The sequence below is a fragment of the Syngnathus leptorhynchus genome, chromosome 22 (genome assembly GCF_054491065.1).
Source record: "Syngnathus leptorhynchus isolate UIUO chromosome 22, UIUO_Slep, whole genome shotgun sequence".
In the NCBI taxonomy this organism is placed as follows: domain Eukaryota; kingdom Metazoa; phylum Chordata; class Actinopteri; order Syngnathiformes; family Syngnathidae; genus Syngnathus; species Syngnathus leptorhynchus.
This window is the reverse complement of record NC_141216.1, coordinates 2,325,055-2,349,329: the sequence shown is the minus strand read 5'-3', so window position 1 is coordinate 2,349,329 and position 24,275 is coordinate 2,325,055. Positions and strand designations below refer to the sequence as shown.

Here is a 24,275-nt window from a genome sequence, read left to right as displayed (position 1 = left end):
TTTTTTATTTTTTTTCGCACTTGATGCGTGTGCAACCAACGGCGCTAACAACACAACACAACACAACACAACACAAACACGCTAACTCGCGAGTTCCCCTCAATTGTCAAAACAGCTCGAGTATTACGATGTACGAGCTTTGGTCGGCGTTTTGAACGCCCCGCAGTTTTTGGAAAGTTATGGCTAGTTAAAATACCGCCAAAGGTGCGTTCAAACGCCGACCATGGCTCGTACATCGCCATACTCGAACTGTTTTGACAATTGAGGGGAACTCGCGAGTTAGCGTGTTTGTGTTGTGTTGTTAGCGCCGTTGTTTGCACACGCATCAAGTGCGAAAAAAAAACTAACAAAAAAACATTTTAATATCCCGCGATCGACCAGTATTGGCTTGGCGATCGACCGGTCGATCGCGATCGACGTATTGGCCACCCCTGCCCTAACCCGCCCTGCCCTCACTTTCTGATTGGCTGGTTGGTCTGTGACGTCACTCGGACACTCCATGAGGGACACCGCCATTTTCAAGTGTACCTAATCCCAGGCCACTTTATTAGGGAAAAAGCATAAGTGAAAGTGAAAATTGCCACACCCGCCCTCACCCCCACTTTCTGATTGGCTGTTTGGTCTCTGACGTCACTCAGACACTCCATTAGGGACACCGCCATTTTCAGGTGTACCTCATCACAGGCCACTTCATTAGGGACAAATCATGGTTAAAGCTTAAATGAAAGTGAAAAGTGCCACACCCGCCCTCACCCCCACTTTCTGATTGGCTGGTTGAGCTGTGACGTCACTCAGACACTCCATTAGGTACACCGCAATTTTCAGGTTTGTTCGCGAAGATTCACGAGTGAGTGACAGACAGCGTTGTTACTATGCCAGCCGACACACCTTATGCCGACATTGTTTTAATTTTGTATTTGTTGGATTGTAGTTGATGGTGTTATTATACCAAACGTGTTTGTGTTTGAATAAAAGGTTGAAAAAAAACGTTTTGCCAACATTTAATTTTGGGGACACCAACTCATATAACAACGTAAAACACATTTACATATTGTCATATAAAGCAGTTAAACAAATGTCTGATTTTTATCTTTTGATTGGCGAATATAATAAGGAATAAAACAGCAGACAAGTTATAACAAATGTTTATTAAAATAATAAAAGTAAATCTCAAACCAGCATTCTAATGTGAAACTGCAGTTGATATATTGGATAACAATATTTAGGCATATAAATGCATACACTTTATTTAAAACCTACGATAAGTAAATCCTAAATCTACATTCTGGTTTACATAATTCACGCCAGGAGACTCAACACGTTCACTGACTGATCCTTTGATGCAAGGGAAGGTTCACTCATTGACTCGTTCCCTCACTGATCCGTTCCTTCTCGCGATGAACTGGAAATGGAAATCATTCACGGACTCGTTCACTCTCAGATCCGTTCAGTTGGTGAACGGGAAATACAATTCATGACTCGTTCGTGAACAGGAAGTTACGTCATTTTCTTCGTTTCATTTTACGGCGTGGTGGCACCAGCTTCAATGCGCATTACTGACTGGTTCAAGTCATATGAACTGAAAAATAACGAATCACTTTACGAAGTGATTCGTTCACTCTCGTTCACTGAAAACATTCGTTCTTTTGAACAAATCAGTCACGAGTCCCATTCACGACCTGGTGAGAGAGAGACCGTTGCCAACGAATCAATGTGTCGGTGTTGTATTATAGAAAGAAAATATAATTTTTGTGTAGTTGTACCGTTTGATGTATTTGGGTTGTTTCCCCAGGATGTTGTAATATAGAGAAACGTGTACGTTGCCGTTGTTGACATTATTGTGTTTTGTGTCTGGTGTATTGCTTAGTTGTGTTATTGAAGTAAAAAAAAAAAAACTGATCTGTGTGTATGTGGGGTTGGGGGGGGGGGGGGGCGATTCATTGAACAAATCTTTTGCGCGAAGTGATTCTAAAGATTCAATGCACTTAAAATAACTGGAATGCACATCACTAGTCACATCCGCCTAGCCAAGACATTCTTCTTCTCCTGCTTGTCCACCGCCGCTTCGCACGCTAGCGCCCCTAGTGACATTTGCTTTATTTAAAAAAAAAAAAAAAAAAAAGAGCTTGAATAAAACGCATAGTAACAGTCGTCTACTTGTCTGCTTCAGGCAGAAACAAAACATCCATACACAAATAGTTCATTAGCGGGGGAACTAATTCTAACAGCCCAACTAAGTTCCCCTCACCCCCACCACCACGTGAAAAATACCATTTCCTAGGGAGGGGGGGGGGGCAAGGTGCTCAGAAATAGTCATTCATTGTAGAACCACCACAGCAAATAATTCATCAGTACTTGTATACTGTCCTTTCAAAGGTGTTTACATCACATAGTACAGAGAGCCAACTCCAGTCCTTGAAGGCTGCATGCTTTACATGTTTCACTTGAAACATGCAGGTCAGAGGCCAGAAGACCCCAGATGTCACAGGTAACCAATGCTGGATGGTCATCTGTCACCGCAGCCAGCCCCCGTCAAGCACATGTTGACAGGACCACTCTTGGGCATGCCCCAGGCCGGTTGCTGGCACGACGAGCTGTCGGCGCGGTAGCCGTGGGCGCGAGCTTTGCACAGGCCAAAGCGAGCCGCCAGCAGGACCAGGTCGCGGCGGAACGCACGCGTGAAGAAGGCGTAGAGGAAGGGGTTAGCGCACGAGTTGATGGGGTAGAAGAGCACCAGGAGCAGCTTGGCATCCGACACTGTGATGAGCGGTCGCTTCAGCGCCGCCGACACAGCGAAGAAGGAGATGGGCGCCATGCACAGGAAGTCGGTGAACACCAACACGGCCATGCGTTGCGCCACACGGGCGTCGGCGCGGGCCGGCGCGCTGGACGGCTGGCGCACCGCCAGGTAGATGCTGAGGTAGCAGGCGCACACGCAGACAAACGCCGCCATGTTGAGCAGCAGCAGAGACACCACATACACCTGCGACCACACCGACTCCACGTCCATCGGGAGGCAGATGCTCACCTGTGTGTGAGATACGGGTTAGGGATGGCAAAATATAGTTTCACTCCAAATCATTGTCAGAAGCTTCATAATGTGAATAACTATTGTGTTGGTCTTATTGTGACGCCGGGTGGACCTAATGAAATGGCCGCCGGTGTACCATCTCACCTTGCTGTAGCTGCTGACACCCATCATGGGCACGGTGGCGGCCAGGCAGGAGAAGATCCACCCGGCCGTCATGACCGCACAAGCGTGCCGAAGGCGGAACTTGCGGTCCAGACGCAGGGCGTACGTGATTGTGTGCCAGCGCTCCAGCGTGATGGCCGTCAGTGTGAAGACCGACAGCTCGCTGGCAAACACCTGACGCAGGCAATAGAAGAATAGAGAGGACAAAAGAAACAATTTGGGAAATATACATTTTTTTTATTTATTTTTTATTTTTTTCAACACGTGAACTCGTGGCAAATACGCACGGTGAAGAATCCGGCGGCCCCGCATCCCGGGCCCGTCTGCCAGTCGATGGCGTGGTTGTGGTAGTGCCCCCGGGTAAGCGCGTCCATGGTGGCGATGACCAAGAGGTAGACGCCCATGCACAGGTCGGCGAACGCCAGGTGACACATGAGGAAGCGCGGCACCGTCAGTTTGGACGCGCTGCCTGCGTGAGCACACGGAAGCACCGACTCAGTAAGGCTTGGTTAAATTGGAATTCCTTCATTCCTTTTAGCACACGATTCATTACATATATCATGTGTAAGATGATAATTGAATCATTTGAAATCGTAATACAACAACCACTTGACTCCCACGGCGGCGAAAAGTGTCACCTAACAAGACCAGCAGCACGAGAACGTTTCCGAGCAGAGCCAACACGGACACCACCCAGATGAGCGCCCGCAACGGGGCGCCGGTCATGATGTCCTCGCAAGGGTTGAAGTCGTCAGGGGCCGGCCTGCAGGTGGCGTTGTCCAAGCAGTGGTCCCAAAAGAAAGCCCGGTCCTCACGGGCCTCCGGCAGCGAGCACAGCGGATCTTTGGAACTAAAAGTAACAGAACCACTTCAATGCAATATATATATATTTTTTCCCCCATCAGTGCTCCTTTAGAAGCACGCCAAATGCGTGACAACAATTTCGAATTAGGACACAAATTTACACAAACCTGTTCCTGTGAACGTGGCGGAAGATGCAGCAGTGCGACGGGTAGGTAACGTTGGCCTCCTTCAGCCTGCCGAAGGCGCGTTGAGGAGGAAGTTCCTTCAAGCCAAGCGCCGACTCGGCGATCAGACTGTGCAGGTTGCCCAAGATGGCCTGCGGGAGTGAGCTCAGCGCTGTTTGGGAAATGTCGCTACAAAGGCAAGCGGCACGTAGGCGGTATGAACGGACGGCATTTTTTGGCTTCAAATCTATACATTGACTCTGATGAATCACGCTTACAGTGAGACCAACTCATTGGAACCTGCAAAGGCGTTTGGATGGATGTGACTAAGTTGCCGATTGCCTTTCAGCGACCTTACGGAGACAGATGGAAAGAAAGGTGATTATGATTCACTTCACATCTCCCAAAATGTTGTGACTCACAATCTGTGCATCTTCGTGCCGTTGAAGGCGTCTCTCGCCACCGTCCTGATGCCGTTCCTAGTCAGCCGTCTGTCACCACCAAAAAAAAAAAAAAAAAAAACTTTTTATATTTGTGTTTCTCAGCTACGCTTAGCACTACAAACACATTGTTTTGGACAGACATCATAAAAAGATGATTCATCATAATATCCCCAATTTGCATTGAACGCTAGCCACACTAAATCTGTCAAAGTAAGTGTCTCACATGTCTCTGATGGCTCTCGTGCAAACGCCGTTGAAGGCGTTGGCGGGGACCTCCTGCACGCGAATGTTGTCATGCAGGTCGCTAGGCAACACACACACCACGCATGGAAACGCACATTCATGAGCGTGTCGATATACGGCGGTAGATTACTTACAGCAGTAAGTAATCAGCGGCTGAGTGCATCTTGGAGAAATCCGGGAAGGTCGTGATGCCCGTGTTGGAGATGATCCTACAAGTTTACATATCGACTGATTGAGATCTGGGGTACAGATGCCGGTGCCCGATAGCGACTCACAGATGTTGCAGCTTGACAAGGTCCTTGAAGGCATCTCTGTGGATGTACGTCAGATGTTTGGACTTGGCGATGGTCCTGGGAGAAGCACGACAGTAAAAGTGACATTCATTGGCTCGCTTCACGACAACGTCCACAGCGGAACTCACAGCTCGTTCAGTTCGGGGAGATCGGAGAAAGCGAACGCTCCGATGGACTCCAATGCGCTGTTTTCCGAGATGAAGCTGCGGGGAAACAAACAAAAGTGGTTGACGGAGGGAGCGCCATCGCCAAGCGTGCCATTTATTTGGAAAAAGCTTGGCCTTGCGGTTACATCCTAAAGTTCTGCAGTATGGTCTCTTTGTTGTTTAGACTGGAGCTCTGCAACCAGTCCCCTGCCTTTCAGAGCTCCTCATGTTCCGCAGGAAAGACTAAACACTGCCCATTCTAGCCAAAGAGATAGTCGCTCACATGCCACTTACATGTCGGCCAGACGAGGAAGGCGGGAGAACGCAAAGTCGGCGACGGTCTTCAAGACGCTGTTGTCGACAATGTTCCTGCGGGTTAGCGCAAAAGCTGCAGATTTAGTCGGAATTTTCCCACAAAAAGGAAATGGGGGAGTTCGAAAGTGGTTTTATTTGTGCACGGTGGTTTCCAAATACATTGTCACGAAGACGTGACTGGGACTCACACTTTCCTGAGATTGTGAAGGCCGCTGAAGGCCCCTCCACGGATGGCTCCGATTTGGGTCCGCTTCACCTCCCTGTTGACAGAAAAACAACACCAACAGTGTTTCCAGTGTGTGTGTGTTGCAATCAGGGAGGTTCGTCCTTCACGTTTTTCTCCCACACCTGCTTGGAGCTGCCTTGACCTTGGAGGGAACACACACATCGCCATCTGGCCAACTTGGAGCAACAACTGAGTGCATTTTGTGATTATGAGCATGCGCGTACATACAATAATGTCGTCTTGTTCAAATGTTTACTACAAGTATCTTAGCACACAGCATTTTTCCCTCCAAAAAGAAACATTTCATGAAGCAATACACCATTTTGCGGTTTAAGAAATCAGTCACTTGGTACACATTTTTCATGTGGCACTGTTCATTACAAAATCATGAATAAAAAAAAATCTAATGATGAATTTAAATATTAAAATATACACAGAATACAAAAACCTACATTACTTTTTTTTTTTTTTTTTTTAAAGTAAACCGCAAACCAAAGGTAAAAAAATGACAATCTTACTGATAGAAGGCACAGGCACATGAAGGTGGAAAAACTAATGAAAGTAATTGACTTTAATAGGAATATATATATAATTTATAATATATATATATGATATAGTGTGTGTACTCACAAGAATTGCGTGTCGGAGGATATGCCACTCGGGATGTCGGAGTCTGACGTGCGGACGTGGTGACACGAGCCCACGGCTCGTTCAGACCAACCCGTCGTCTGGACCTGCACCGCGATGACCACCATTGCCATCACCGTTATCATCACGAAGGTCATCCCGCTCAGATTGTTCCTTGTCGTCATGAACGAAGCGTGGACCTCTAACAAACACTAGAGGAGGAGGAGGGTGGGATGAGAGACAAAGTTTGCTGTTTGGGGGCGGGCTTTGCTCACGTCTCTCCTTCTTCATCACCAACTTACAAAGCTAGTAGAACGGTTAAAACATGTTTGAAATCACTTTTGGGCCTTTTTTTTTTTTTTTTTCTTGGTGGATGCAATTGTTCAAACTTTGTACTTCATCACGGCCCGCCGCTGTAAAACAGAAGAAAACTTTTTTTTTCTTTTTTTCTCCTCAAGGTTAACCGGGCCAAGACGAAAGAGGGCAGAAGGAAGAGAAAAGCAAAAGAGTGCAAATAAAAGCCAGTTTGTAGCTTCTCCACCTCGACCAACACATTCTCTCACTTGGGTAATATTTTATTTACTCATTAATCTTCAAAACTATTTTTTTTTCCATAATAAATTTCCACTTTTAATGTTCATCAAAGAACCGTAACAATAAAAATCAACGCAAAATACTGTAGAAAAAGTGTACACATGTAGAAAATCATAGCATGGTCGATGGGACAGGCTACGGCGGACGCTCAGGGTGGAGAAGGCCGAGAAGGGAAAACCTTCTGGCGAGAACAGGAAGTGGAGGAGAGGGGGGGGGGGGGGCAAAGAAAGATGGCAGATCAGAGTCAGGGGTCATCGCACACTCACGCACACACACGCGTTGTGCTCTGCCAGCATGCATCGTGTGGAAGAACTGGAAAAGTGGCGTGGTGGCACCGACACCCGAGAAGAGGCACAGCAGTACCTTGACTTACAAGTGCGCCAACTTGAATGCTTTTCGATTTGTGGCCTTGCCTTGACATGCGATTGTGCTTCTCGGCCGCTAGATGGCGACAGCAACATCCGGCTACCATCAGTTCATGTTGCTCACTCTTGGGTTTTGTGCTCACACTTTTTGTATTCTTTTTTTTTTTTTGCTACCCACGGCTGCTGAAAAGAAGAGTGGGCAGTTTAGACAATTTGCAAATATAAAGAATAGATTTTTTTTTTTTTTCACTAAAATGCACTACCATTTTTTGTGGGTGTTTTTTAGTGGGCTGGAATTTCCATTGGATTGATTTGAGCATGAATTAAATTTGCAATTCAAGGTACCACTGTACATCATGTTTAGGTTTGGGGTCGGGGGGGAGCAAAAATTAAAAACAAACCAAATGACAAAAAGGAGGTTCGAGCCAATGGCTTCAACCCAAGTTTTGTCCACAGGCTCCGTGGAGGACATTTAGTCTCTTCCGCGATTGTATTTCTAAGATGGTAGCGGTGTCTCCTCCGCCTGTTTGCGGTACAAATCCACAATTTCACGTGCAAGGACAAACAACTCCTCAGAGAGTCATAACTCCCATCATCTTCATCATCCTCACTGTGTGTTCTTTTGAAGAAAGTGCAGGTCCTCATACAGTATGTTACGTGTGTAGGTAGCATGTAAAGTCTCTCGGGGATAAAAACCCGCCGCGCATTTTCTGTCCCACACAAAGCATCCGGCGGCTTTTGGCTTTTGGCCTCACCCTGATTTCCCGTCCCGTCGCTCGTGTGCTTCTTCCTTTTGTTCTGGTTGATGGAAAGATACTTGAAGGGGCTCGCGTGATTTTTTTTTTTTTTTTTTGGTGCTCCCGCTTTCTCCGGTATGTGCTTCATGCCCTTAAAGGGAAAAAATGTCCATTGTTGGCTTTTGAAGGAATCCCATAGACGCGGAAGGTAAAAGGGTCGCAATCAGTCCGAGAAATACTGCGTGAGGCTGACTTCCCGATGATCGGGCCAAATTTCAGCACCTTTCCTCTTTTCATTCCAAATCAGCATTGGGCAGATTATCAGATGAAGGATTAGAAGGAGGGATTATCCGCTGCTTGGAAAATTGTAAAGGTTAAACCTGTTCAATATTTACGATCACGATTCCACATGCGCGTGTAAATTACGAGCGGATTAGGAGGAATTTTTCCCCCAATTGTCCAGAGGTGTGAATAATTACGCATCTGGCTGGCGACAAGTCTCGGCCGGCCGGGTGTGCCCCGACTTTCCTCTCCCGGACTCTGCTTTTGTGCCGTCATGTCTGCGGAGCATCTGGAATGGTATGCGAGGGTTCAGAAAAGGGGTCCGGTCCAGAGGCTCTGCGCCTTTTCTTCATTTTGTCCCTTCAAAGCAGTCCGCGGACATCTTTGTGCTTGAATGTGTGTGTGCGTGAGTGTATGTATGTGTGTGTTGGGAAGAATATACCTATTTATGTACATTGAGCCTTTAGTTGAGTTTTTTTTTATGGAATATATATAGTGTGTGTGTATATATATATATATCTATATATATGTATATAAAGGTTAGACGTAGTACTCCTTGTCTTTGTTCTTCTTGTTCTTGGAGATCTTGGTGATGCCGAGCGGCTTGTCCTTGGTGCTGCCGTTGGGCTGCGTGGCCGAGTTGCTGATGTAGTTGCGGCTCTCGTCCACGTGGTACGAGCCCTCGTCGCGGTTGCGGTACTTGTACATGGCGTAGAGCAGGATGAGGATGCACAGGGCCGCTGCCGCCACGATGCCCACCACCATGCCCGTGGTGCTGCTGCTCTCGCGCACCACCTCCGACGGGCCGGGGAACACCTTCACCTCCGGGAGGGGGGGCCGCGCTGGAACAGACACGTCAAACTCAGTCGTGCGCTTATTCGTTCCAATTGTTCAAGTGCAGCTTTACAGATGCAGAGCTGCCAATCGGCGTTAACAAACCATTTGGCACGACTACAAAATGAGCCACTGCCGCGTGCCAGCGCATAAAAAGGCGAAATAAATTGGCATGCAAATCCTCTCGAGGTGAAAACGACAGGAAAGGAAAGAGGAGAAAAGACGACAGGAGGAGCCAGAGCGGCATACACGAGAAGGAAGCGAGGCGGGTGGGTGGGCGGGCGAGCTGTTAGGTAACGCTTGCGGGCACAAACTAGCAAAAGCAGCCTGTGAGTAATTCATGGGGGCAACAGAAAAGAAGGAAAGAGTGAAACTGCGGACATGGGTGCGAGAGTGGCCTTCTCGGTTGCCGTCTCACCTGAGCTTGGGTCACACGGGTCGATGTCTTCGTCGTCGCTGGGGCACTCGGCCGACGCCACCAGGATGTCGTCTGCCGACTGGCGAGAGAGAAAGAGCGCGCCACTCCGCGTTAGCTTGGAGTGCAATTGTTGGCATGGTGTCAACATGAACACAAAACGGCCGTGCCCCACTTTAACGCTCAGCACTTCGAACCCACATTGATTTGTCCGCTCCTGTTGCCATGGCTACGACAACTAAACTCGTCGGGCGTGAGAATTTGGGTGCTCACGCCAGCGCTAAATTAAAATTGGATTGTGATGCATTGCGGTCAATGTTGGCCGGGATAAAAGCGAAAGAGGCGAGCGAGTGGCACGGCTGAACATAACATCACGTCCTCTTCAAAAACACGCAGTCTCTTTCTTTGCAAGCTGTCAAGTGCAGGAAAGATTTGGATGAAAAACACACAAGCAAGAGCCAAACCACTGAGCTTGCCGGTGCACATTGTTCTGGTCTGGTGGCAGATGGGTTTCTATTTTGTGACCCCTTCATGCCTTCTCTGAGCGCCCCCCCTCCACCCTCACCCAAAACAAAACACCGTAATGATCTGAAGCTCTCTCATCAAGAACGAGGAGCAAGCAGGTGAGACTAAAAGTTGAGCACACATGCATTAACAAAAAAAAAAAAAGAAAAAGCCAGATCTCTACCTGAGCGGTCGAACAATGCCAGCGACCATCCAAGCCTCTCTGACCAAGTTCACACATGGTCACTCCACTTTTTCTTTTTTTTTTTTTTTTGATTGGTTGCCAGCCAAAGTCACGCCTCCATCGCTCCCGTGGATGTGCAGCAGGAGGATAAACTCCAAGGAGAGCCTCCGACGCCACGAAAGGAGAAAAGAAACTAGCTCTACTCGCGCAGATGGTGAGATAGGAAGACGCAACCAATCGCCGGCCGGGCTCGCTTTGGCAGAGTGGGAGGGGGGGGGCGAGAGGACATCGAGGGGGAGGGAGAGGAGGACGCAAATGAATCAATAAAGTGGAAAAATGTCAAAGTCTGAAAAGTGGGAGCAATTTCTGCCATTTCTATTTATTTCGTGACAAACTCCAAAGAAGGAAGGTTTGGGTAAAAACGGCGCTGAGTGGGCGGGCCTAGCAGATGTGAGCGGCAAACCTGTCTGTGAGCCTCGTGCATCCACACTGCAACAGGCGCCACCCCCCCCCTCCCGCTTTGCTCTCCCTCTCCTGTCATGCATTATTAATCATTTGTCTTTTTTCTAGCTCTCATGGCAGGATAGAAAAATGTCTCTCCAGATGGCACGTCCAGACTTCACTCTCACGCTGATGCAAGGATGCCGCAATTGTGCTCGCTCCACCTTTTGTGTGTGTTGCCTGGCAACAGGCTGCAGGAGCTGCTTCCAGTCGACAAGTTGGGTTTTTTTTGTTTTGTTTTTTTAGCGGGATCTATTCAGGGGGAACTCGCTGCAGCACGGCGAGCACGTGGCCCAGATCTGATGGCAGCTACCTGTCGAGCACTCCTGCAATTAGCGTCGGCGCCGAGACTCGGGTTAAAAAATGGGCAAGCCCGCCTGGAGATTGACGGATGACAACGTTGTCAACCGTGCGCCTTTCATTATTGATGCCCGAGGCCAAGCTTGCGGCGTTCCATTATTTATGGGTGAAAAAAGCCGGCAGTGGGTACACAGAGGAGCGCAGCGATTCCACCGAGGGGGGGGGGAGCAGCGGGGGCTTGCTATCGCCATGGCAACTTGCAGAGAAATTCAGTCAAACCGTACCGATGCATTTTTGAGATTGAATTGAATCTGACCTGCTGCGTGGCGCCCAGCTTCCTGTTGCTGGCGGTGGTGGTGGCGACATCCCCGGCGGCGGGCGCGGAGTCGGAACGGTTGGCGGAGGCGCCGCCGGCGGCCGAGGCGCTGGACTGCGGCGTGATGGAAGAGGAGGGCATGTCGCCCACCAGCCGGGCGCTACCCTCCACGCGGATGTGCGCGTGGCCCTCGGCCGCCATGTTGAGGATGCGCAGGCCGTTGTAGTAGAGGCCCGAGAGCTGGCCCTGGAACATGCCGGCGCGCCGCTCGCCGCCGCCCACGCGCACCGTCGTCTGGCTGTTGAAGATGGTCAGCTGGCGACCTACCCGTTGGCACGCGCACACACAAAGAGAGACACAGGCGCACCGGGGGGGAAAGAGGACACGCACGCAAACACACAGTCACACACAAAAGCAAGGTTTGAGTGTTACACCGGACCGCGCCAACACACCCGAGCCATGATGGCAAAGACCAAGCCATGGGCGAGAGGGATGGGGGGGGGGGGGGGGGGCGCCGGAGGAGTCGGATGGTTGCCGTGGTGATGACAGACAGAGAGAGCGAGAGAGAGAGAGATGGGCGGATGGACAGACAGCCCCGAGAAGCATGCATAACATGGTCAAGTGCTGTTAAAGGGACTAGAGGCTACGTGCATTGTTTGCGTTTAAGACGAAGGAACGAAAGCCGCTAAGTCAAGTTGGTTGCGTGACAACTGTCACATTGTTATTGTCACATTATTGACCTTGCACCTTTTAACACTTTTATCAGCATTTAATTCTCTCCATCGTCCCTTTAACCTGATTATTTATCAGATACACACTAACAACAGGCACTACAGTTATTACACAAGTATTACACACTACAGCTGCCCAACTTTTAAAGACTTAATTATAGATTTTGAGTTTTAGAATGTTAGTCGATGGTGCACAAGATAATAAATGTAGATAGATATATCTATATGTAAAGTCATATTGAATTGTTTTAAAGCTTTTAAGGAATTTTAATCAGGGTTTTTACCTTTGTCGAGTAGCCAATCGTCAACTACTCGACCGAGCCGATAGGGGATTCGCTGTCTGGCGATGGCCAGGCGCTCGTTATCAATGTTGCCTTTAATTTAGAGATGAGAACACAGTAGTAATTACGCACATCCCAAAATCGTGGCACAGGAGCTGGATACAAAGAGAAGAGCAATGAAAAGAGAGTAAGGGTCCGCTCACGGTCGGCAAACGGGCTCGGGACGGCGGCATAGACGTCAAATAGACCGGATGCCGCCGACCCGCCCGGAAACTCGCGTTAGGCGAGGGATTTAACTTCAGGACGCCGCGACCGAGTTGACGCTTCCCGTTGAGCTATTCTCACACCAAACGGCGATTTGTGGCTTTTTGAAATCCCATTGAACTCATTTGGATTGCATTCATTTTGAAACAACAAAATGTTATCTGCCTGTGCTGTCGGACGAACGCACTGTAAATGAATGGAATAAAGTCGGATCGTCTGATAGGTGCCTTGAGCAGGTCCTGGACAACTTCCATTCATGTTTACATATTTCAAAGTAAGCGAGAAAGTCAAATGCTTTTGCGCATCCAACATGGCGGCGCACGTGTATTTGATGTCTCTGGCAAGGAGTGCGTGGTGGCGGCGGCGGCCGCGTGGCCAATCGACAGGCGGCGGACACGTTTCCGGCGAGCGGACTCTTACTCTCTGTTCATTGGCTTTAATCTAAAGAGACATTTCAGGGGTTAACAGATCTGCAAGAGCACAGGGAAATAAGGTTACAGCTTCTGGCTTTGCTTCTTCCATGGTTAACATGTACAGGACACACAGCTCACAACAACTAGCATTTAGCATCGGGTTTAGACGACTACCTTAAGATTTAACACTTTAAATAGAATCCAACAGAACAAAAGGGAAGAAGAAAACAAACATTTGTTCCTTATTTTTTTTCTCTCTCTCACTAGTTAAACATAGGACATGACTTTTAAACGATATTTTTAAAAGTGTCTCCCCAAAATGCACCAGCTGTTATTATTCTCTTTTAATGGTTAGAGAAAAAACACTTAAATTAAAGATGACCTTTTAACACTATTTAACAGAGCTAGCTAGCATAAACAGGAAGACTTTTATGGTTTAAAAAGTTGCATAATCAAAGAGCAAAGGCAAATATGCAGGCGCAGCCAGTTGGCGCGCCGGCCCGCCGCTTACCTGAGGGGTAGCGCTCGATGACGGGCAGGTCGTCCAGCTGCAGCGTGGCGTTGCCGCCGCTACGCGTGAAGCGCACGATGTGGTACTTCCCGTCGTTGACGAACTTGGAGCTCTCCTCGATGTTGATGTCGTCCGTGCCCACGTTGAAAACCACGCGGATGTTGCCCTTGTCCTGCGCCAAAACACGCGGACGTTTTTACGCTCGCTGACCCCTCGGCAATATTGGCTGCGTAGCGGGACGTACTATCTGCAGCTGAAGGTAGTCTCCCAGGCCGGACGCGCTGTCCACGCGCAGCAGGACGGCGTGTTTCTGCTGCGTGCTGAAGCCCAGTGCCAGCCGGTCGGCCCGGGTGCTGGGGCGCTCGTTGGGGGGCCACGTGTAGACCACCACGCCGCCGTCACGGCCGAAAATGTACGTGGTGCCGGCTGGTGGGGAACAAACGAGAGATCGTCACGGACAGGCGGACCCGGTGCCGACGGCGGGTGAGTGAGCCGACTGACCGTCGTTGCAGAGCGGACCGGCGTAGGACGTCATGCTGCAGTCGCAGGTGAAGCCCTCCCACTGCTGCAGGCAAACACCCTGATTGGAACAAGAGTCCTCCTGGCATGTCGTGCTGGGACCTGCAACCGGCACGTGAGGGTCAGTTGGTCTGGAGACTCGCAAACGGTTGCTACTACGGATGGCCTAGTGGTGCGCCACAAAGTCCAAAATGGAGAGCATGCGGGGGGTGGGGGGGGGGGGGGGGGGAGTCCGGATGAGGACAGCAGGAGGAGTTAAACATAAGCGTTATGTTTAAAGGCCCTCGATGGTCTTCTGCTGGTTCGCCGTTCTCTTCCTGCCTCATGCTGGCCACAGCTCGCTGCCGGTCGGCGGTGCGGGATGATCGGGACGGGGTTAAAAAGACGCACGGCATGCTGCTTTTGGCGGCGGAGCTGTGGTCATCCCGGGACAAGCTGTGACCGACTGACCGGTGCGGGCGTCACCACTGTGATGGGGCTCACGAGAGGACAGGTTCGCCCGGGACCAATTGCGACTCGGGATCACCGACAAGACTGCACAGCACTGGGAAGTTTGGACGCGAGCGGGAGGACATGCCGGGGGAGGCAAATCTTTCAGCTCAGGGGCCACATTGGAAGTTGAAAACGACACACGGGCCACGTTGTTCGCCGATGGAGAAAATAAAAAATAAAAATCGAATGTTTCTTTTTAGGGGGAAATTTGCGGGCCGTCCTTTGCCCTCCCCTGACATGTACAGCGCACGCACAAAAAAGCGAGATACCTTGCAAGTCAGCTTTCATCAATGTAACTTTTGTGGGCCAAACAAAACAACAAAACAAAAAAAAGCAAACCAAGTTAGGTGGTTAGTCGATGTGCAGAAAGATGACACAACCTTCCGTCTGGGTTAGTGGGTTAACTTTCTATGACTCGGATGGAAAACGAAAACAAAGGAAGGATGGAAAGCCCTCACCCTCCGCCCCTCCCGCCGCCAAGCGGCCGCCTCACCTTCGCAGCCCCGCTCCACCTGTCCCACGGTGGCCAGGGCGTCGGCCAGAAGGTCGGGCAGTCGGCCGTTCAGGTCCACCGTGGCCAGGCAGCCCTGGAAGCCCTCGCGTGAGTGCACCAGCTTTGGGAGATCCCGGTACATCTCTTTGGCCACGCCCCCGATGTACAGGTCACCTGTGTCAGGAGACGCAAGCAATGAGGGACCAAACATTAATCTCACCCCCACCACCCCGGCATACCCTTCAAGTCGAGGTTCTTGGCGCCCATGGTGGTCTGCGTGGTGACTTTGGTGTCGATCTTGACGGTGTGGAGGTTGTTAGTGTCCCGGGAGATGTGCACGTTGTGCCAGTGGTTGTCGTTCAGGGGGCTGTTGGAGTTGCCCTTGATCAGGTGAGCCCCGTTGCCCAGGTCCGAGATGTAATGAAGGTAGCTAGAGGAGAAGGTCTTTGTTCATGCTACGCCACGTGGTCAGAATCAATGATCGCAACAAAGCTCACCCTTTGACCAGCTCCACCACGATGAAGTCGTTGCCGTCGCCGCGGTTGAAGAGGACCAAGCCGTCGGGCGAGGTGGTCTTGAACTGCATGAAGAGGTGCATGGAGTAGTAGGCCTGCAGCGTGGGCAGCGTGACGAAGCTGGAGCGCGAGCGGAAGGTGACCGGGTCGGCCACGATGCTCTTGTAGCCGATGACGGCGTTGAGCTCGCAGTAGTCGATGTCGCCGTTCTTGCACAGGTCGATGTAAGGCATGCCGTTGAGCGCCAGGCCCTGCAGGTGCCCGATGAAGTTGGACGGCACGGCCGGCATGAAGCGCTTCTCCGTCACGATGCCCGTCTCTACGTTGTGGAACTCCAGCTGCGTGTGGTCGCCCGCCATTTGACCTGCGGGTGGCCAGCGGCACGCCTGAGATCTGTCCCGGGATCTTGAAAAACACGACGACCCCGCTTTTCATTGGTTACCTTCCACGGGCTGCAGGTCGTCCACGGTGAGCTTGAGGCCCTTGCCGCGCCGGACCACCCGCACCGTGTGCCACTCATTATCATTGAGACCCGAGCCCGCAAAGATGGTCTCTGGGCCTTTACCTACACATAGTCCAGAGCACCGTTACACATATGCACACAAGAGGGCGCCGTTGAGACAAGACAAGACGAGATGCCAGAGAGGGAGAGACGGACACACAGACAGAAAAAGAAGGAGACCAGGCAGGCTGGATTGATGAAGGTGACGAAATGAAGATGGGCTCTCACACCCACATAGAATCATTTGTTCGAGACATCCGCTTCCAGTGCAGTACTCCGCAAAACCACATGGTGGTGCTACCGATACGAGCTACTTACTGCAGCAAAAACACATTTTTGTCGGTCATGTTCTATTAAAAAAAAAAAAAAAAAAAAAAAAAAAAAAAAACTGGTACAAAATAGCTATAATAGTTGAGTGGGGAAAAATGCTATTTTTGGGAGACGCTACTACAAATAACGAGACAAAACTGGATGAATTTTACGTGCAGTACCTCAGCAAAGCTCACAGTGGCACTCGAGACACACAGACGCGCACAAGCACACAATCACAGCATCGAACGCGTCTCTCTCCTTGGTGCTGAAGCGCCCACGCTAGCTCCCAATTTGCCACCGTCCGCTGCGCACTTGACAGCCGCAAGGCGCGCAGTCCCCACCCGCCAAAGCTTGACGGCGGCGCGCACCCACATCCAACCACCCCCCCCCCCGGTGGGTTGGTTGGAGTGAGTCTGCTGATTCTGACCTATGTGTGGTTAACCGACCTCAACACGTTTGGCTGCGGAAAATGTCACGAATCACTCACACGCGTACGCACGCTTAATACCGCAGTAGGGATGCACTCGTACCACCAAGTACTCATCCATGTATTCTCCTTTAGCCTCTATTATAATGACTATCATTAACCATGTATTGTGTTTAACATACAAATGACAGACTGGTATCGAGTGCTGTAGTATCAGAGTATTCTGACGAGACAAAATATTACAATACAAGAAAACTAATTCTCACGATATAATTATCCCGACGTGGACCAGTACAAATAATTATTTTTCTAAACCTCAAATTATCGACGGCAAATCAAGTGAACCCCCCCGAGTCGGCCGACTGCGGGAAATGTCAAGCGCGGGAAATGTCAAGCAAGTGAAAGCGCAAAACACACAAACACATTGAACACATTTGGGCCCGCTGCAAAGCGAGTGCAAATTGTTGTGCTGTGTTGTGTTGTGTTGCGCGTTCCCTGGGGGAGACTCAGCTGTGCTGCGGGCATGAGCAGCTCATCCTGTTAGCATGGATCACTGCGCTGCACCGCACACAGCCGGCACAGAGATGGGCAGACAGTCAATGACGCACCTACGTATGTAGTCACCTGTGTGTCGCGCCATGTGTGTGCCCTTTTCTTTCATGCAATGCAAGAAAGAAAAAAAAAAAAAAAAAAAAAAAGGAGGAAAACTAAAGATTGAGGTCGACTGCTGCGAGGGAGGCGCAGTGATCTGGGCGTCGCTGCGGTGTGCCACATGGAGTCTTTCCTCAGAAAAACTGAATTTGGGTCAAATTGACCCCAATCATTTCAACCAAATTTGGGAAAAAAAAGCTTGAACTTGAATTTCTTAATGTTTTCTTTCCCAAAAGATAAAGCATCAGGAATGTTGGCTGAATAGCATCTCCAGTTGCCCGTCCAAGATTGGATTCGGGGCCGTGTGGTTGGCTAGCGCCGTTTCTATGGCAACTGCAGTCGTCCATTTCACCGCCTCCCTGCCGTCACGGAGTATTCGTCTCCCTCCCTCCCCCCTTCGCGCTTTCTTCCTCGCTCTGTGGTCGTGACAGACACAAACGCCACGCCAGGGAATTCAATTTCATCTGGGATTCGACGGCGCTCGCAGCAGCATGACGGCAAAGTCGCACGCGCGCGCCTCGCTATGAAGGCGTTCCTAAACATCCCTCATGTGGCCGCAAACAAATAAAAGCCCCCGAGGCGTGGAAGTGCGCCACGTATTTTTAATTAACTCGCTTGCCGTGCTAGCACGTTAGCTCCGGCTTTCACACCGGCGCCTATCTGCTCTAAAAATAAGGGCCCATCTTTGATTGACAACGGAAAACGCGTACGACAAAGCGCTAACAGATTGAAATGTCGCCGCTGCAGTTTATTGGCTGATTTGAAAACGAATCTACAGGCTGGAGGCAAATTAATGTGCGGGCCGGTTTTTGAATGACACGAGTGAAGACACACATTAGGAAGAAGAAGAAAAAGAGGATGAGGACGGAGATGAAGATGCTTAGGTGAGATGGAGGCTGACTTACTGGCGGTACAGTTTATCCTGATACAGTCTGGAGGGAGAGCAGAGCAGAGGGTTAATGCCGCACACGCGCACGTGGCAATCCACGTCCCGGGGACGCGCACGTCGACACACCGCCGGCACCTCACGACTCTCGGGCGGAGGGCAACGGGTCGCCGCCGCTGCCCGGGCCAGAGTCGTAGGACAAATGGACTGGTAGCTTGGGTTTTGCTTTTGTTTTGGTGGCGGATGTGTCGCGCGGCGTCAACCGCAGAGAAGACGTGGCTGCAGACAACCAGAGACCCGCACGTGCGCCCGTCCCACTAGGAAACGCACACACACCCATCATCTTGCCGTCAAAGTCCGATTACGGTAAACGAGAAAGGTGTTCATTGTCTTTCGTGAAGTCTCTGTCCTGCCTCGAAAAGATTTTCCCGAGCGCTTATCCTATACTGTGGGTGTCTTAACAGAGATTTATTTCTCCCTAAATGACTTCATTGAATCTGTTCAAAATTTTGAGACGTGAGATGGAAAGATAGCCAATCAGACGACGTATGTTTGATTTTGTGACAGTTGATGTGTTAGCGTTGCTGGGGGATGATGCACGGGTCCACTGGCAGTGAGCAGAGAGTGCAGCTTGAAGCTCAGACCCTCTGTTCCACATTTGACCACAACAACCAAAAAAAAACACAGCTAACCTTGGTTAGCGTATTAGAATTTCTTTTAAAGATACAGCGGAACCTCTAAAAAACATTTTTTCTTTTTTTTTTTTGTGGTGGTGCTTCAAAGATTTACAAAACTGATGACATGATCCTGAAGAATGACAATGTCATGGAAAGTCTCCAGAAGGGTCTTTAGCCTTAGTGAAGCAGCATGTGGCTCGTGACTTTCAATTCAGAATAGCACGTTTGCGGTGGGTGAATTGAAAGAGGTTCCGCTGTAACGCCTCGTCCTCATTCCAAACCTTCATTCGTACCTAGGTTGACGGTGAGGCGCACGCGGCCGCCGTCCAGCTCCAGGCGCAGAGTGTCGGCCGAGTTGCGGGACGTGGTCGCCATGAGAACGCCGTAGGCCCGCTGCGAGCGAAAGCGCAGCGACACGTCCTCCGCCTCCGTGTGCATGGCCATGGGCAGCTGCACCTTCATGAACTTGCTGCCGTCGTACGACAGGATGGTCGCGTCTGCGGGGTTTCGACAAAAATTATTTTTGACGGGCAGGAATGACTTTCCGCTTTGTAAAGAACCCGAAACATGGATCTGATATGAACATCTTGGATCCAATTGTGTTCCTCAATATTAGCGAAAGGGCCTGCCACAAAAGATAGCGTGGCTTCATCGAACAACACCCCCCCCCCTCTAAAAATAGCGCGGGCTCGCTGCCGGCTTGCAGTGATCAGGTTGCATCAGAATATGCGGCGGTGGCAAAGAAACGGCTGCGGGCTTCGGCCGTGCAAGCGGCTCAGGTGATGACTCATTTGCATACTCATTTGCATATGCATCCTGTTCTCAACCACGCTACCTGCTGGGGCCAATCCTCAACCGCTAAACTGTTTTACCTCAGAGAACACCCTTCTTTATTGGACAATTACGCACGCGGCTAAACGCGCTCGCTCGCTTCTTTCTTTGCCTCCCCCGTGCTTCCCCCCCCCCCGTTCCTACTTTGCTTTCTACCCCCTCCGCTCGTCCTGTTTCCGACAGAGCCGAGAGAAAAACAACAGAACAGGAAGAGAGGGAGGCTCATGCATACTGATGAGAGAGAGAGAGAGAGATAACGTACGCGAGTGTGCATGCGTGTCCATGTCAGAAGTGAGCGAATTTATGCGTGCACAGAGGAGGGTTTAGTTAAGTGAGGGAGGGAGGTGGAAGCTGTTGGTTAAAATGCAAATGAAGCCTCATTAAAGGCGAGGAGAGAAGACAAGCACCGAGACCATGAAGATGGTGGCGTAGCGTGAAAAGCGCCGGAGAAAAGAAGAGCAGCACTTGCCGCCGCAATGAGAGCGTCTCAAGTCATCACTCCCGATTGACACGAATGCAAATGCCAGTAATTTGTTTCCAATGAGGGGAAAAAAAAAAAAAAAGAATCTATAAAATAATATAATTTGGGCACATAGACGGACGGTAGTGTGGTGGAGACGAAGCTACCGCTACTGATCTGCATGAACAGAATCCGTCAAGTGGATTGTGCAAAATGCCGCCTCGGGAGGGGCGGGCCCCTTTCACGTTGCCTGTAAACGCTGGCGCCGGATCACGGCGTCAAATCATCTCTCAAAGAGGAAGCAGTGACAGGAAACATGTCCGCTCTTTGGAGAGAGAACATTGACGGAGGCGTGTTGGTTTAAGAAGAGAGCGGTTGGAACAAAGAGCGGCAGAGGAGGACGACGAGGGAGGGAGCGGTGGAGGATGAAAAAAAAGAAAAAGGAGGAAGAAACCGCAGGTAGAAGGCGTAAACACGGCCAATCACTCTCTCCATCTGCTTCGCCATCTGTGCTTCCTTTAATCCAACGACGCAGCAGTTAGTGACCCCTCAATGCGCACACACACACACGTACACACTTTGGGATGAGAAACACTTTCGAGTCCCGCGACAATCGGCGCCGCTTCTTCTTGTCTGACTCCATTTCGCCGGCTGTATCAGTCCCGCCGCGGCTGTTCCCTCTCTGGACCCCCCCCCGCCCCTTCCCCACCCCGTATCTCGCTGTCGAGATTGCCGTCGTTCCCTCACCTGCTGTCAGGTGGCGTCGGTTCCGAGCCAGCGCCTCCGTCCCCGCCGCATCGATTGCGCCGCTCCTATCGCTTTTTTTGCACCGTCGAATCAAAGTAAGACGTCGAACTGCTCTCGCAAAAGGACAGCGCCGCCGTTTTGTCATCAATCTTCACGAGGGGGCTTTTTGTTGGGTGGCTAAAAGCTAATCGTCAACATGAAGCTCAAACTGTTTATGCGGCTCATTTTGTCTGCTTTTTGAAGCGAAATCGGCTATTTTGGGCATCACCAAGGTAAAAAAAAAAAAGAAAAAAACTTTGGGAGCTCACCTCTCTCGCAGGAGCGTCCCAGGTACCCGGTGCCCGAGCAGTCGCAGACGTAGCGGTTCCATCCCTCGCGGCAGACGCCGTTGTGCTGGCAGGGGTTGGACAGGCACTGCTTGGGCAGCTCCCGGGAGCACGACGGCTTGACGCCCACGGCCCGCTGGGCCTCGGCCAGCCGCCGGATGTCTTTGCTCTGGCCGTCCACAAACAGGTCGCGGATGCAGCCCACGTAGCCGTAGTTCAACAGCGCCGTCCACACCTGAGGCGCAAAAAAGAAAAAAGCCTTTCAACGACTTTGACATTTGGTAGTTTCTTAAAATCGAATCGGCGGAGCAATAAACTCAAACTGTTGTCTTTTGTTTCATTAGCTGCTACTCCAGCAACATATTTGCACATTGGGAAAAAAAAGGGGCAGGGCCAAGTGAGCGATGTCAGGAGCCGACAAACCTCCGTGGGGAAGATGAGTCCGGCGCGGTCCTCGGGAAGACCCCCGAGGTAAAGCGTTTCATCCAGGTCCAGGATCTCGCTGTCTCCGGGCGCCGTGTAGGCCGTTCTCACGCTGTTCACCGAGATGGTCCCTGAACGCAACACAGACATCGTGGCGTTGACCTTCAGCCACCGTCATTGTCATCATCCCACTCTTTGTACTCCTCCGCGTGTCAAGCGACGCAAATGCGCACCCTCGCCCGTGAGTCATCATCAGCCGTGGCGGCGAGCGAGCAACGGCCACCATTTTGCCATCAATAAATCATAGTCCATTTATTTTTAGTCACGGGCCCCGCTAACAACGGAGAAGTAATGAGGGCAGGATGAGAAAAGTGAGTGCGCTCTTTGCAATTACTAAGTCATAAACAACGCCAGCTAAATTGATGTTTGGAGTGTTGGATTCAATAAGGCGCCGTTTGTTTTCTGACTACAGACAGCAGGCAGACAAACAGGATTACTGCCTTTTCCACAGGGGAGCAGCAAAGCGGGCAAATTTTAGCTCGGGCCCCGTCGTGCCAGCAACGCCGTCCAAAAAGTGACGCGCTAGAAGAGAAGAGGCATGCGAGAGAGAGGCAAGGAGGGGGGTCTTCTCATGTGATTGCCCCCCCCCACTCCAGAATCGAGTGTCTTGTCTTGTCTACTTCACATCATAATATAATACGCACAAGAGTACTTTAGGGAGAAAATGTGTTCTTGCTTTGTTTGCACGGTGAATGAGTGCAGGGAGAGCGAGATAAGTCAAATACGTTTGGATAGGCAAACAGTCAAATGAAATAAAAGGTGATGAATGAACACATTCTGTTAAATAAACCATTGGATACATTTAAATGTCGTACCTGAGCGTCCGTCCCTCTGGAAGTCCACGTGGTACCACTCCCCGTCATTGACCTTCCTGTCGATGGCTTTGGTCTTGGTGGTTCCGGAGCCCATGTCCAGCAGCAGGTACAGGTGGCCGTCCAGCATCTCGATGGCAAAGAAGTCCACCTGAACGGCCGACGGGACGCCACGTTAGACGCTTCAAGGACATTTTGAAGGTCGGCGTTTACCTTGACAGTGGGCGGCGTGCGAGGGTCCTTGCGCTGTATCTGCCGGGGCTTCCCGTGGCTGAAGAGCATCAAGCCGTTGGGCTCGGTGGTCCTGAAGTCAAAAGAGATGGAGCCCGCCTTCTTGGCCGTCCACTTGCTGAGCGCCACGAAGGACTCGGGTGTGTCGAAAGTGACGGGATCCAACGTGGCCACGCTCTCGCACTTGAAGGACACCACGCCGCTAACCTGGGAAGAGGGGGGGGGTGTATTAGATCAGGCTCTTCATCCCATTTGGAGAGAGAAAACAAGATGGCCGACTCTACCTTCATCTTGGGGTCTCCCTGTTTAGCCAGTCTAGACAGCTCCAGCCGCACATCGTTATTCTTGTACACCACCTTTGGGGAATAAGAAAAAAAAAAAGCTATTTAAGGGGGTAGGAGGAGAAAGACTGAAACATCAAGTCATTTTCCAATCCCAAAAGATGGAGCCTTTAATTTGGAAGAACTTCTTGGGAGTCATTTCAAGCACTCTTAATTGGACATCAAGGAGTGTGCCCGAAAGCCTTTTGTGAGCCCCACATGCTTAGCTTTTACTCCAATAGAACTTCTGACATTTTTGCCAAACATTTGACTTGAATCTGAAGCCCAGCACACCACACCACACCTGCGTGCGTGTTGCGTAACACATCTCCTTTTAATTCCATCTCGCAAGCAGCGAGCCAGGCCGCCGGCTTTTCTTCTTCCTGCTTGCTGCGCTCCGACACAGAACGCTTTCTGACCGAGCGGCAGAAGACGGCGCTTGTGCCGAGCATTCTGATGCGACCGGCGCAAACACAGGCTCGGCTTTATTAGACCGAAGCTACCCCCGCCCGCCCCCATCCCCTTCCCTTCGGCTCCTTTGACATCTTCTTACTCAGTATCCCATCAAGATGAGGAAAACAATGCATCAATTACAAGAATGAAAATTGATCAAAAGCGACGATCAAATCAATTGTAATGGTTCATACACTGTATGACGATGGCATGACGATGACCCGGTAAAAGCGCAGAATAATGTGACGTACGCAAATGTTTAATTATGGCAACTTAATGGCGCCGCCCGGCTCTCTGTTTGCCACATGATCTGTCGCCCGGTTTGTTTACGACTCGGGCTCGCTAAGTGAATGAAAGACACGCGTGAATTTGTGTCTCCTCGGTACGCGTCGTGCATAACAATCCCGGCTAATTAGCATGCGGCTCGTCCCCCAACGCCTCTCCACATCAGC

General features: G+C 50.5%; 2 protein-coding genes across 12 annotated transcripts in view; both read right to left on the bottom strand.

Moving 5' to 3' along the window:
- Positions 1-1,129: 1,129 nt before the first annotated feature.
- fshr (follicle stimulating hormone receptor) lies at positions 1,130-7,558 on the bottom strand. 3 transcript variants are annotated; one of them, XM_085903529.1, is made up of 15 exons: positions 7,422-7,558; positions 6,458-6,666; positions 5,790-5,969; positions 5,581-5,655; positions 5,269-5,343; positions 5,123-5,197; positions 4,982-5,056; positions 4,828-4,908; positions 4,584-4,652; positions 4,440-4,514; positions 4,165-4,350; positions 3,832-4,043; positions 3,481-3,662; positions 3,176-3,367; positions 1,130-3,028 (listed from the first exon to the last, which is right to left on the bottom strand). In XM_085903529.1, the coding sequence occupies exons 1-15, from the start codon at positions 7,518-7,520 to the stop codon at positions 2,507-2,509; spliced, it is 2,307 nt and encodes a 768-aa protein (XP_085759655.1). In that variant the 5' UTR covers positions 7,521-7,558; the 3' UTR covers positions 1,130-2,506. The 3 variants fall into 3 exon arrangements, with proteins under 3 accessions (XP_085759655.1, XP_085759657.1, XP_085759656.1); XM_085903531.1 differs by having other exon boundaries at positions 5,790-5,861; XM_085903530.1 differs by lacking the exon at positions 4,828-4,908.
- Positions 7,518-24,275, bottom strand: part of LOC147039266 (neurexin-1a-like) — a 31,549-nt gene continuing 14,791 nt past the window's right edge. For 3 of the 9 annotated variants that reach the window (XM_085903520.1, XM_085903523.1, XM_085903524.1), the window contains 19 exons: positions 23,335-23,406; positions 23,033-23,257; positions 22,823-22,970; positions 21,948-22,078; positions 21,507-21,759; positions 19,454-19,657; positions 18,503-18,529; positions 16,148-16,270; positions 15,688-16,069; positions 15,430-15,620; positions 15,191-15,364; positions 14,188-14,307; positions 13,931-14,112; positions 13,687-13,858; positions 12,502-12,591; positions 11,487-11,809; positions 9,685-9,763; positions 8,986-9,274; positions 7,626-8,721 (listed from right to left, as the gene is read on the bottom strand). In XM_085903520.1, the coding sequence (XP_085759646.1) occupies positions 8,535-8,721; positions 8,986-9,274; positions 9,685-9,763; positions 11,487-11,809; positions 12,502-12,591; positions 13,687-13,858; positions 13,931-14,112; positions 14,188-14,307; positions 15,191-15,364; positions 15,430-15,620; positions 15,688-16,069; positions 16,148-16,270; positions 18,503-18,529; positions 19,454-19,657; positions 21,507-21,759; positions 21,948-22,078; positions 22,823-22,970; positions 23,033-23,257; positions 23,335-23,406 (3,372 nt within the window). In that variant the 3' untranslated portion in view covers positions 7,626-8,534. Of the gene's footprint in view, positions 7,597-7,625; positions 9,275-9,684; positions 9,764-11,486; positions 11,810-12,501; positions 12,592-13,686; positions 13,859-13,930; positions 14,113-14,187; positions 14,308-15,190; positions 15,365-15,429; positions 15,621-15,687; positions 16,070-16,147; positions 16,271-18,502; positions 18,530-19,453; positions 19,658-21,506; positions 21,760-21,947; positions 22,079-22,822; positions 22,971-23,032; positions 23,258-23,334; positions 23,407-24,275 lie in introns of those variants that run through there. The other 6 variants (XM_085903525.1, XM_085903527.1, XM_085903528.1 and 3 more) reach the window with 4 other exon arrangements.

Coding starts and splice junctions, on each gene's coding strand:
- fshr (XM_085903529.1), bottom strand. CDS start 7,520: ATGGTAGCCGGATGTTGCTGTCGCCATCTAGCGGCCGAGAAGCACAAT. Junction 5,656..5,789: donor CTTCACAATCTCAGGAAAGT/GTGAGTCCCAGT, acceptor GCTAACCCGCAG/GAACATTGTCGACAACAGCG. Junction 4,515..4,583: donor GGCACGAAGATGCACAGATT/GTGAGTCACAAC, acceptor TGTCTCCGTAAG/GTCGCTGAAAGGCAATCGGC.